Source organism: Polyodon spathula, chromosome 18 (genome assembly GCF_017654505.1).
Source record: "Polyodon spathula isolate WHYD16114869_AA chromosome 18, ASM1765450v1, whole genome shotgun sequence".
NCBI lineage: Eukaryota > Metazoa > Chordata > Actinopteri > Acipenseriformes > Polyodontidae > Polyodon > Polyodon spathula.
The window spans coordinates 1,885,026-1,897,848 of record NC_054551.1 but is presented as its reverse complement, the minus strand read 5'-3'; the positions used below and the strand labels follow the sequence as shown (position 1 = coordinate 1,897,848).

General features: G+C 39.2%; 1 protein-coding gene across 2 annotated transcripts in view; it reads left to right on the top strand.

The window, feature by feature from the left end:
- The window catches only part of LOC121331116 (ubiquitin carboxyl-terminal hydrolase 31-like), a 29,130-nt gene extending 17,886 nt beyond the window's left edge, over positions 1-11,244 (top strand). Inside the window, exons 5-16 of one of the 2 annotated variants that reach the window (XM_041278320.1) lie at positions 1,943-2,078; positions 2,895-3,042; positions 3,360-3,534; positions 4,529-4,640; positions 5,106-5,200; positions 5,883-5,960; positions 6,215-6,344; positions 6,914-7,033; positions 7,444-7,669; positions 8,413-8,571; positions 8,793-8,945; positions 9,208-11,244. In XM_041278320.1, the coding sequence (XP_041134254.1) occupies positions 1,943-2,078; positions 2,895-3,042; positions 3,360-3,534; positions 4,529-4,640; positions 5,106-5,200; positions 5,883-5,960; positions 6,215-6,344; positions 6,914-7,033; positions 7,444-7,669; positions 8,413-8,571; positions 8,793-8,945; positions 9,208-10,703 (3,028 nt within the window). In that variant the 3' untranslated portion in view covers positions 10,704-11,244. Of the gene's footprint in view, positions 1-1,942; positions 2,079-2,894; positions 3,043-3,359; positions 3,535-4,528; positions 4,641-5,105; positions 5,201-5,882; positions 5,961-6,214; positions 6,345-6,913; positions 7,034-7,443; positions 7,670-8,412; positions 8,572-8,792; positions 8,946-9,204 lie in introns of both variants that reach the window. The other variant, XM_041278319.1, reaches the window with a different exon arrangement.
- Positions 11,245-12,823: the final 1,579 nt, after the last annotated feature.

The window sequence follows — 12,823 nt, the reverse complement described above, 5'->3', positions numbered from 1 at the left end:
GCTTTTGTATCTTTTAAGCCAAATTGGTCACAGTATCTGGGGTCCATAAGTGCACTAAATTCCATGGTCTGCAAAGCTATTCCAGGTCCAAGCTTGCCCACTGTACAACAGCAGTGCGTTATGCACTAGGGCATGCTGGTTATTGAAAATCATTTTTGTTGGATAGAGTTTAAGTGCTTAAGAATGTCAGGGTTTATCTGGAAATGGTTGTCTGTAAGATGCATTAGTGGTACAGAGTATCTCCGTTATTCTCATTATGACGGTCACTTGAGAGCTGGTTCTCGCTTGCCACAAGAAGACGGGGCACAACTACTTGAGCCACAAGCTATCAAATGTCATGAGACCTGTTTGTTTTCAATATTTGATTGCCTAATTAGGGCAGGGGAGTTTGAAACAGCAGCTTAAAATAAACACATGCGAGTCTTGACCTGTGACGTAATGTGGCTGGCATATTGTTTTCATCTTATAATTTAGGTTTATAGATGAGAAAGATTTTGGGCTGTGTATTTTTCCCAGTGTGCAAATTGCAAGCCTTCACAGTATATGCATTAAATGGACAATTTCACCACCAGGCCTATTAGCTTCAATAATTATTATTCTTATTATTTTTTTTAACATCTGTGTTTTATGATTTCTCTAGGTCAAGTTTGATTATGTGGGCAGCTGTGGAGTTATCACGTATTGGAGAGGATTGAATCTGAATTTAAATCAGGAGCTTATAGTTATTGGTGTGTCATTTTCTAACCACTTCATACCTTTTCACAACACATTGAAAAGAGCGAATGTTCATTAAATAAGAGATTTAATTTTGGAAGTGGTTATTAACAGCTTTAGCAGAGAATATTAATAGTTGAGGCAGTAGAAATCTGCATACTCTGATTGTTGCTCTTGGATAATTGGAGCAGACAGCTGTGTAAGCTCGATATTCGTTTATGCACTTTTCATTTTGCGTGCTGGGAGTGTCTCTGGGTTCCTACCTAGCAACAGATTGGACCCTATTGGCACTGTTAAGAAATCAACTTAAAAAAACCCAAAACAAAAAACCCAGAGACCAGTTTAAACCAGTCCAGTAACATCAGAGAAATGATTTTCTCAGCCGTATGTTGCAGTAGTTTTATATTTGTTCCGAATTGGAATTTTATGTAAAAACAGAGATAGAATAATAATAATAATAATAAAATCTGTTGATGAATTAAAATGTGTTGCAGCTTGCACAGTACATTAATTATTTAACGACAGTCTAACGATTACTGATTTGTTGTTAAATACTGCAATACAGTTAAAATATGCCAATGTTGCTTGCGGGTTGCTCTCTGTATGCCAACTGTGTTCACATTTTATTGCCATGCTTGTTCATCCCTCAAGCTGCGTACAGTCTTTGCTTCATTTGCCAGCCAGAGTGAAAGTGAATTCACATCATTGATTTTTGGCAAAAGACTCTCTCTCTATGTAGGTAATCATTATTTAATATTGATACAACAAAAATATATGAAATTGAAAAAATGAGCTAAGGTTTGGTTTCTGAATCTGAATGTTTCATTTAAAATAAAAAGTGTGTGTGTGTGTGTGTGTGTATATATATGTTTAATTAATTGCAATGCACACCAGTTACTTGACTGCAGTATGGTAGCTTCCTTTCCTTGATATTTAATGCAAAAGCATTATGTTTTCCGCTGCTGGTTTTCATTAAAAAAAAAAAAAAAAAAAAAATAATAATAATAATAATAATAATAATAATTTTGACACAGTTGGGTCAGAAGTCAAGCAAATGAGACATGGTGTTATTTTTGTCTTATCGTTCTTTGTCGCACTGTTACAAATTTAAAAGCAGTGTTCCTAAGGAATCCTAACCAGGTACTGAAGTACATCTGGGATTGTGTGATCCCAGTAGCTATAGAAATGTTGCTGAAATGTCTAATCACTTTTCCCTCCTCCTCTCCAGACCTCTGTACGTCACCGTGGTTTACCAAGGGAAATGCTCTCACTGCATGAGAATCGGAGTGGCGGTGCCCTTGACCAGTACAGTGTCCAGGCTACGCGAAGCTGTGTCACAGGAAACAAAGATCCCTACTGATCAGGTAGCGCTTCTGTCTGGTTATTATCAGGAGTGTGCAGACAAATATGATTTTACTTGCCACAAGTGTTGGTTTCACAACAAATGAAAGGTGATTCTGTCAAAAAGGGCTTTATTTATTCCCCCCCCCCCCCCAAACCACATATGTTGTTAATTATCAGGTGCTGTTGGTTCTAATATTTCTGATTCGTTTTAAACATTCCGGTTGTTTTATAAATCCAGTAACTGGGGCAAGTCCATTATTTATATCCTATTGGTATGTGAGACGATGTTGTGTGAAATGGAATCCTTTGTTAAAAAGAAAAGAATTAGCTATTGTGAGAAAGTAAACAATTAAACCTTGTTTTGACGAACCCGCATGTCATCTAACAATGTCACATGGTAACAATAGGCTGTAAATTAAGTTGCAGGTTGTTGGGTTACCACTAGGTTCCTGATATCTGAACAATGGGACAAAGTCACGTACTGTGATCTCATCCTGCTTGACAGTGGAATGCAATAACAGACAGCTGAATGCCGAATTGTGTTGGTGTCCTGTTCTAAAAGCTTTGCGTTCATTGCAGTGTACCCAAATAGCTGAGTTGCTGTATATCCCCAAGACCCCTTAAGTTTAAGTTACAGGTGCCCAAATATGTGTGTTTTTTTTTTTGTTTAAATTCAGAGAGCCCCTGCAAATGCTCCTTATCTTTTTATTTTAATATTGTTTTCAGGATCCCCGGTATAGCACTGGGGTTTAATTGAAAGACTGGATATAGGATTGAAAGACTGGCTATAGGATGTTTAACACTCTTGACTATATATTATTCATCCCTCTGTGCAGATAGTATTGACGGAGATGTATTATGATGGATTTCACCGGTCCTTCTGTGATGATGAGGACGATCTGAACTCTATCCAAGAAAGTGATTGTATTTTTGCTTTTGAAACTCCAGAAATATTCAGGCCAGAAACCATTCTAAATCAAAGAGGTATACCTGTTTCTTGATTCACTTGTTCGCTTTTGCAGTTGGTATGGATCACGATAAAGCTATTTATATACTGTTTGCTTGACAAACTTTCTTTTCACCATGCTTTATGTACATACCACATGTGTGTTGTATAATATATTTGTGTCCTGTTTAATGTGCTGTTGACAAGGTATTGGAGGTCCCTTGATATGGTATCAAACTCTTATAAATACATTATTGGAATATTTTTACAGTACACATCATATGTGTTAAATTAGATTTTGCAGCATGTTTGTTTATTGATTTATTTGTATTTCTTCGTTCATATTCTTTTGAAGGGCTGCATGCAAATTTAAACCAGAACAACCTGAAGTATGGCACAGAGCATAACAGGACTTCTTCATACATGCATGGAGCAGTGATGCCTGTGTTATGTCCCAATAAAAACAGCAGAAGTGAGAAGATCATTCTCCTGGTTTGCAACAGGGCGTGTATGGGGCAGCAGGGCAGAAGGTAAGGGCTCATATGCGAGAAATAAACTACTGTGCAGTCTTAACTAGATTGCATTTGATGCTATGTCGTTGCAAAAATGTTTTATATAGATAAAGAGCTAGATGCCCCAACGTGAAGGAGTGATCAAAACACGTATTCATGTCCTTTCATTTCAGAACAGTTATTAAGTGGCCAGTGTACAAGAAGTGTTTGTATTTGTATTTATCGAAACAGTCCGATGCATCTCCCCAGTTTTGTGGAGTATAGAAGAGGCAATGTAGCAGAGTGCGTTTGTTTGAAGAGAGTTGTTGTGGAATACTTAGTATAGCTGAGAGTTGGTCTACTCTGTATTTTAAGAATACATTTGCCAGTCACTGTTTAAGATTTATGGGCTTACCACTAAAGAGCAACTTCTTCACTATGGAAAATTGAGTTTTTTTTTTTTTTTTTAAATGAGGGTTTTTATTCAATGTTTCTGTTTTTATGAGAAATGGGTGGTTCTGCAATTTCAGATTTAAATGATGATAGTTTGAACTTGGAATCTTATAATTACATGATACTGGGTGTGGTCAGCCAACTCCTATGTACGATTTCATAAAATACACATGGCATTGTGCACAGTCAAGTCTGCGTCTCCTTTGTTTCCCGTCTTTCCAGGCACGCCAGGATATTCAGTGAGAATAAACTGCTTCCCCTTGCAGCATTCCTGCAGGTCTTACTGTCCAATAAAGTCAATGCTCTTTAGCTGGTACAAACTAAGGCTGTAGAATCTACGTTTCATAGATTTTTCAAATAGAGAAAAATAAGAACTAGGCTCACTAATGCTCAGCAACACCACGTTTCATCCTTGAACTGAGTTGCTTTCTAACAATAAGAAATCAATAAATAAAATAACATAAATGTTGTAAATAAGAAGCAGTCAAGAATGAAGGGACTAAATGGCTTGTAAATTGCAAAAGTGAAATACTTGCAATGTTTTTAACTTGGACCTTTGTGGGCCCCCCCCCACCCCAAGGTTCGGCCACCCCTTCGTGCTGTGCGTGGAGCAGACTGTGACCTGGGATGTCCTACAGAAAGAAATCCTGGAGAAAATGCGCCACCTGTTAAGGCCTGGTGTGTATATTCAGGTGGGTTGAGCTTCCAGTATAGAGTTACTGATAGTAGAATGGGAGCATTACTCCCTTACTGTGGAATGCACAAACATACATGTACTCATTTGTAAGCAGTTTTTCCTGTAAGAATAGTTCAAGCTACAATATCTATAAAATCTTGAGTTACATGGACAAAAACGTTGCTTGCAAAGTTGCCAGATGTTACAATGGACTTTAATGCATTAAGCAGCAGGACTGAACATTGAAATAAAGAATGTTCTGTGTCTAGCTGTTTATTTAATCACGGCAGTGGAAGTTAATATTCATGAGGACTGGGCACCGCATGACAAGGAGCTATGATGATAATTCAGATTCTGTGCAAAATGCAAAAATATGCCACATATACATTTTTATTCTGTTTGTGTTATTTATGGACATGTCTGTCACTATGGTCATGTATAGTTTTTGAGTGGCTGATCCCCTCTTTTACATTGTCATTAGGTTGGCCCTTTTAGCCTGCGTGTAGTCGGAGTTGTGGGGATTACATACCTGTTACCTCAAGAAGAACGGCCGCTTTGCCACCCCACTGTGGAAAGGTAAGGAAATGAGTATGTCTTTCTGAAGTGTTACATTATAATAATGGCACCACTATCCTTCTAGTGGCTTTTAAAAAACTACACATTAAATTGCGTGCAATTTTTAAAGCAGTCATGATTCAGTAAATGCTTAAAAGCATAACTTTATTTAATTTTATCAGTTGCAGGTTGTTTTATAATTTGATACTTTTGAAAAGCAGATATGATGATAGTGGCGCCATAATTACAAATGTGGTCCTGTCTTTAGAATTGAAAAGGATCCTAGGGTGGTTAGCATGGGAAGATGTCACAGATGTCAGCTTGCAGCGTTTGTTGAACGAATTAGCTCTAACTCTTTGAAGGAGAAGTGGTGATTCTCATTGGGAATGATTTTGTGGGAGCTTTTCTGATCTGTTTCAAAGATAAAGAAATGAAACCAAATGTGTGTGTGTACTGATATTGTCATATTTATCTTCATTTTACAAAGTGCAGGTGTTTCCTAGACAGAATGCATAATATTTATACATCAACAGTGTGCGTACCTTTCACCATAGGAATACCACTCTGTGTGTGTGTGTGTATCCCTGGACTAGAGAATAGACAGAAGTGGGGGAGAATTCCACACAATGTATCTTTCTTTCTTCAGGATATTTTAACTCCTTATTTTCAACAATCTGTTTTAAAATCTGTCTTCTGTTTTTAGAGCATTCAAATCTTGTGGTCAAGGCGGGCCTCCTCATGTAAAGGTAGTGGTGGAATGGGACAAAGAGACCAAGGACTAGTAAGTGTGTTAATTGGTCACATGGGTGTATGTGTCTAATGTAATGCAAAAAAAGTAGTGATGTGCATGTTTTTTTTTTTTTTAATTTGTATTTAATTTGTTTACCTGCATGCAGTTAATTGTGTTGGATGTAAGTGACAAAGTGTACTAGGCCTTCATTGTCTCCCTAACTAGCTCCAAAGCTAACCGATTTTGCTTGACTCGTGTTGCCATGCATTGTTTCCTCTCTGCTCTTCCTGATTGCCTCAATCCAGTTTGTTCGGGCACACCGAGGATGAGTACGTCCCTGATTCAGAAAGTGTGCACCAGCAGAGAGAGCAGCACCACCAGCCTCAGACCTGCACCCTCTCGCAGTGCTTCCAGCTGTACACCAAAGAGGAACAGGTACAGAGTTAAAACTAGCGTTCGTGCTAAAGCTGAGCCTGCCTTGCTGTGCTGTTGTCTGAGTTCGTGGATATAAAATATTATTGTCATGACTGTTATGTTTTTTATGTGTTGCAATCATCAATGATACAAAAGAAAAGCCTGGCCCAGTTTTCGCATCTCAATTTTGAATTTCTCTGCTCACCCAAATTATAAATAAGGCTTATATTTGCACGGGAACTCCATGCTAGAAATATGAGCTCTGCTTGAGTGTCACGTTTGTTATGTAAAGTGTGATATGCGAGCATCACTTCACAGTATAATCTGAAAGATGAGATCTGGGAAGAGTCATGAAGTGATAAAATGCTGCCTTCTGCTGTTTGGTTGATGTCCTGATGCATGAAACTAATCTCTCTTGTTAGGGAGTAGAAAATAACTAATATGTATGGAATGCAGTGCACTTGGTGGTTCTAGAATCTTGTTGTCAGCTGGTGCCCCCATCAGTTACATTGCTCTGCAGTTCATTCTCTCACTGGTCACACACAGAGACAGGGTTTCCCTCACCTCTTCCTTGTTTTGAACTGTTCCAGCTGGCTCCCGATGATGCATGGCGCTGTCCTCACTGTAAGCAGCTGCAGCAGGGAAGCATCAAGCTGAATCTGTGGACCCTTCCTGATGTTCTCATACTGCACCTGAAAAGGTTCAGGCAGGTACTGCTATGCATTCCCAACTTCCATATATATTAACAACAACAACAACAACAACAACAACAACAACAAATGAAAATTAAACTAGATCTTGGCATTGGGAACCACTGGTTTCGGTTTTATGTGTTGGTTTTTATATTGTATTATACAGGATGTAAGTCGCTTTGTGCTTTCTGTAATGTGTGTGTATTTTTTTTTCATTTACTTACAAGGTGAAAGCTGTTTCATGGTGTTATGGTGTTGATTGGCTGCCGTGTTAAACCCCAGAGGCATCTGCATTTTTAGCTTGCTTTTTATTCTTGTTTTGTAGTGATTTCATTGTTTTATTTTACTGAAACTTCTCAATTCATGCTGTGCAAGTTTTCAGCTGTATTTATTTGTATTATTTGTATTATTTGTATGTATTTTAACAGGAAGGCGACAGGAGAATGAAAATGCAGAACATGGTCAAGTTCCCCCTAACTGGCCTGGACATGACCCCCCACGTAGTGAAGCGCAGTCAGAGCAGCTGGAGCTTGCCCTCCCATTGGTCACCCTGGAGACGGCCCTATGGACTGGGCAGAGACCCTGAAGACTACCTGTATGATCTGTATGCTGTGTGCAATCATCACGGGACAATGCATGGAGGCCATTATACAGGTATAGAACCAAGCAGAACAGCACCTGACAATGATATCAAACCAGCGAATGTGCTTTGGCTTACTGATCTACCATACATGAATTCATATAAGTGAAGTTCTTGGTAAGGAAACAATTTTTTTTCACAACTCGCAAAAAAAAGAAATAAAAGTTAATATTGAATTCAATAAAAAGTATTGCAGGGCTTATACTGAATAATTCTACTGTATTAGCAGCAAACTACTTACTGCTGTGACCTTCAGGTCATTTTTATTTAAACAAGTGAAGTTTACCAGCCGTCTTCTGTTCAGACTGTGTCAACATGTGCTGGAGGTCAAGCACGCAGTGTTCTGAGTGGAAGGAGATGATGCTTTCAGTTAAGCTTTCTGAATGTGTATTCATTTCATCAGGTCTGTATAAGTGGAACTAGCAGTTTATCTGTGAATAACTTTGCATCACAAGATAAATATTCAGTTGTTCAATGTAGTGCTTGTACACATAATATGACAAGTTGCTCCATGAAAGGGTTTGCAATAAATGCCATTTTGCCAGTTTCCTTTTTGGATAGCTAAATAAATAATACAAAAAAATAATTTAAGTCTCTAATTTACCAACAGCCCACCTTGGTTCATACGCACATTAATCCACATATATTTTCCATTTCTTTATTGTAATGGAAAACATAAACTCGCTTGCCAACTCCTGAAGTAACCCCCTCGGTGAGCTTCCTTTGTGGATGTATGAGTAAAGTTTTCCCCTCGCAGCTTACTGTAAGAACTCGGTCGATGGCCAGTGGTACTGTTTTGATGACAGTGATGTTCAGCCGATCGCGGACGAAGATCTTTGCAAACAGACTGCGTATATCCTGTTTTACCAGCGGAGGACCACCATTCCATCCTGGTCTGCCAACAGTTCTGCAGCAGGTGAGGAGAACTTCCTAAGCAATTGCAATCGCACATTAGGAGTAGCAGTATCACAGTAGCCGATCATTTTACAACGTACAGTTATCAGTATTTGTGAAGGGGGAATTTTTTCAGATGGGAAGGAGGTACAGGTGTTTAGGATAGCAAATATGTAAAAAGGATCAATATGTTTTAAATTTCCAGGTTGTTAATTATCTTGTGATGTGCTGTGGTTATTGCAGGCTCCACAAGCTCGTCTCTGTGTGATCACTGGGTCAATAGGCTACCTGGTAGCAAGCCGCCCAGCGTTGCCTCTGCAGCGTCTTCAAGGCGCACTTCGCTGGCATCTCTCTCGGAATCTGTGGAGTTTGCAGGGGACCGGAGCGAGGATGAGGGTGAGCAGCATATATGTGTGTCTGTTTATTTGTTGGAATTGAACTTCTGAAGGGTCCTCACACAAGAGGAAGCCCATTGTTAGAGTGTGTTGATCAGTAGAAGCAGCTGAAACCTGCAAGGCTTTCTCTTGCTATACTTTTTTGAATATGAAATAAATGTGAGGATGTTGCAATCCAAAAATATTATAATAGCGTTTGTGTGCATACCATTCTGTGTGTTGGGTGCAATAGTTTATAATTTTTTGTTGTTTTTGTTAAGGAGGATTCTCAACCCGACCTTTTGTAAAAAGTGTCCAACGCCAGAGCTTATCTTCCAGATCTTCAATGGCTAGCCCTTTAACGATTAATGAAAATGGAAGCAAGCCCTTGTGGTCACTGTCAGCCAAACTCCAAATGAGATCCAGTTCCCCATCACGCTTCTCCTTAGATTCACACTCTTCTTCTACTTTAGAAAGGATCGGGGAAGCATGTGATGATAAAGTCTCTACTTCCTGCTTTGGGAGCTCCAGTAAACACGAGCACAAGTCCAGCGGGAAAGCACCTCTCGCCGTTATGGAAAACATAGCAAGTGATGAGAACAGTCACAAGAGATCCAGCACGTGTCTAAATGAGCAGTATACCAAGAGTACAACACAGACAGAGAAGAAGGTGTCCAAAGCAGACTCTATAGATAACAACAACCAAACAAACTCTGTCGATCAGAGTCGTTCTGGTCACGGCTCTTCATCGAAAGATACAAGACATCGAAGCAGCTCAGGGGCGTCGGGTCAGAAAGCCGAGAGCACAGCAGCTCCTGCAAGGAGCTCCTCCAAGGCAGTTCTGGAGCAGGAGAAGAGTTCAAAGTCATCTGCTGCTTCTCAAGCTTCCTCCAGTCCCCAAGGCAAAAGCTCCCAGAAGACGACTAGTTTGAAAGTCAGAGCAGATTCTACCAAGCCAGGGAGCCAGAAAGCATCTTCATCATCGGCTCAGTCCAAAAAGGATTCCTCCCAAAAAACTAATTCCGGTGCCACACCTCAGAAGCACGGGGTATCTTCACCTCAGTCCTCTTCGCCATCGCCAGCGGGGAAGACGACGTCGGCAGCAACCGAGAGGAGCGCTTCCACCCCGTCTGCTGGGAGGAAAAAGCTGTCCGAAAGGAGCCTGAGCAGGGAGTCCTCTTGCATAAGCCCCCTTGCAGAGACACCTGGTGTGGCCAGAACCAGCAGCTCTACCAGGTCTTTGCTGGTGAAAGGGAGTGACAGCGTTCGAGTAGAGCGCAGGCCAGTTAGAAGCTCCAGCAGCAGTTCTTCTGTTACAAGCTTGCGATCTCCCAGTGTTTCCTCGAAGACTGATCTCCGAAGGAACAGCAAGTCAGAGGACAAAGGGTTGTCGTTCTTTAAAACCGCGCTGCGGCAAAAGGAGACTCGCAGGTCAGCAGATTTCGGCAAGACCACGATTCTGTCTAAGAAATCCCAAGAAGCAGTCACGAAATCTAGTATGAGAAATGGCACCGGGGCAGTTGAGGGGACAAGTAAGGTGACAAGTAAGTCACCAGAACCTAAAACAGGCAAGGCTTCTGTGAAAGAAAAGGAGTCTGCTAAGAGCTCCACCCCTGTCAAACGGTCTTTATTGTCTGCAAGTAAAGCAAAGTCTTCCACACCAGAAATAGGTGCTCAGTCTCCTGCTAATGGGAAAAAGCCACTTGAAAAGACATCATCCTCCAGAAAGCTTTCTTCCAACATGCAATCATCCGCACGGTCTGTTCTGAAACCTCAGTGATATTTTGCATAGCAGTTTATTTATTTTTTCTGGTAATGCAGCTAATTTTTGATTATTTTTCTTTTGTTGATGTGCCTAATATAAATTATATATTTTTTTCCTTAAAGAAAACGTACTGTAAATTATTGAAACGTCTTTCTATCCTGCCATCAAACCAAATAATTGCCATTTGCAAGATCTGGTACTAAGTCTACTGCTGTATACGTACTGAATAGTTGTATAGAAGTGTGTTTTAACAAAGCACTTTGTATATATTTAATCATTTTTTGCCGAAGAATGGTATATAACTTAATGAACTGTACATTTGATTACAAGGTCATTTTTAAACTCCCTGTTACTGTAGCATGCTTTGAAGAGGTACGTTTTAGGCAGATTTTTAAAAAACTATTAATGGACGAGGGGCAAATTAATTTTACAGTATAATGTGTCGCATTTGTACAGCACAGACTTTAAGTTAAAAAACTGACAGGCTGATTACACTGTGTAACAAAAAAATATTTTTGTTTTGTTCCTGGGTAGTAAGGGTTATTTCCTAATTGCTTATGCCTCAAAAGTATAGAAAATGGCTATTATTCCCCACAAACTTTGCTTTTGTGACCAGGACAGTGATATTTAAAAATATCACTATTTCCAATGGGAAAATGGGCAAATGTGTGTCTTTTCGTTCACATAAAGTCAGAAAAAAACAACATATGAATCCAAATTAACATGTATGACTACAAAAGATTTAGAAGTGAGTAGTTTTTCGAGATTTACAATTATACTGTATTTAGTAGAAATACATGTTAATTTGGATTCATATGTTGTTTTTTTCTGACTATGTGAACGAAAAGACACACATTTGCCCGTTTTCCCATTGGAAATAGTGATATTTTGAAATATCACTGTCCTGGTCACAAAAGCAAAGTTTGTGGGGAATAATAGCCATTTTCTGTACTTTCGAGGCATAAGCAATTAGGAAATAACACTTACTACCCAGGAACAAAAATTGCGTTACATAGTGTTATTTGTAACTCAAGCTATTTAAAGGGCAATATTTTAAATCAAGGATCAAATGTCAAAGGAGTTTTTCAAAAGTGATCAGAAATGTAGTGGCTTCGCACTTAGTAAAATATTATTTCTAAACTGTCAATGTAATTTAGCCTGATTTTTGAGAAGTGTGTATATTTGTTTCTTACTACCTACTGAGGACAGTGTTTACAACTGTGACCCATAACTGTCCGCTCGGTTACAGGGCAATAGAAATAGATAACTAACTTCATAATCTTTAGCTTCAGAGCTCAGAGCATCGTTAAAGTGTCGGGTGAGAGCATGTCTTTATGCTTTCAAACCACCTGCTCCCCTCAGTGAATTACAACTTGCAGGGACTGAACAAATCTCCAATCCATAAAATAACAATATCCTTTTCTATTTTCTGTGACACTCCACTCCATTCAGCCCCGAAACAAATAGTTTACGTTAGTTTAATGTAAATAAAACCAGAATATTACAAGGAAATGATTGATGAAGCACGATCTGTGTGTACATTCCACTCTATAACACTGCAAAAGTAACACAATGAATAAATGCTTTCGCTCTAGGTTTTGAATTCCAGCATACTGTGACCAAATTGTTCACTGTGTTCCATAAGCCGTGCAAGTCGATTTATGTAATGAATTCTGAAATCTCAGACTTTCACAAGGTGATGAGCAGAAACCTTTGATTAACAACAGGTTGAGTTAAAACAGTGAAATGCTGGATCTCTTTACCAGACTTGGTTAGACATTTTCAAACTTTACTGTGTCTAGCATCAGGACTACAGAAAGGGAGAACATCCTTTGGTATGCAAAGAATCAGTAGCGTGTGGTTTCCCAGAACAGCAAGGGCATCAGATAATCCTGGAATGCTTTTTCCACTTAAAAAAAAAAAATAAAAAATTCATACAAATAAACACAAAATGTACAGAATGATATGAGCTAGGTAAACATTAACTGTAATCTCTAATGCTGCTCACACCTGTGAGTGCATGAAAGGCTTCTGCTACTGCAAATATTACTCAGGAAAGAGTTTTATCACCAGTACTATACTGGTAACTAAATATTTTATGAATTGAGCCTAATTGAAGCATTAAACTCTGGTAT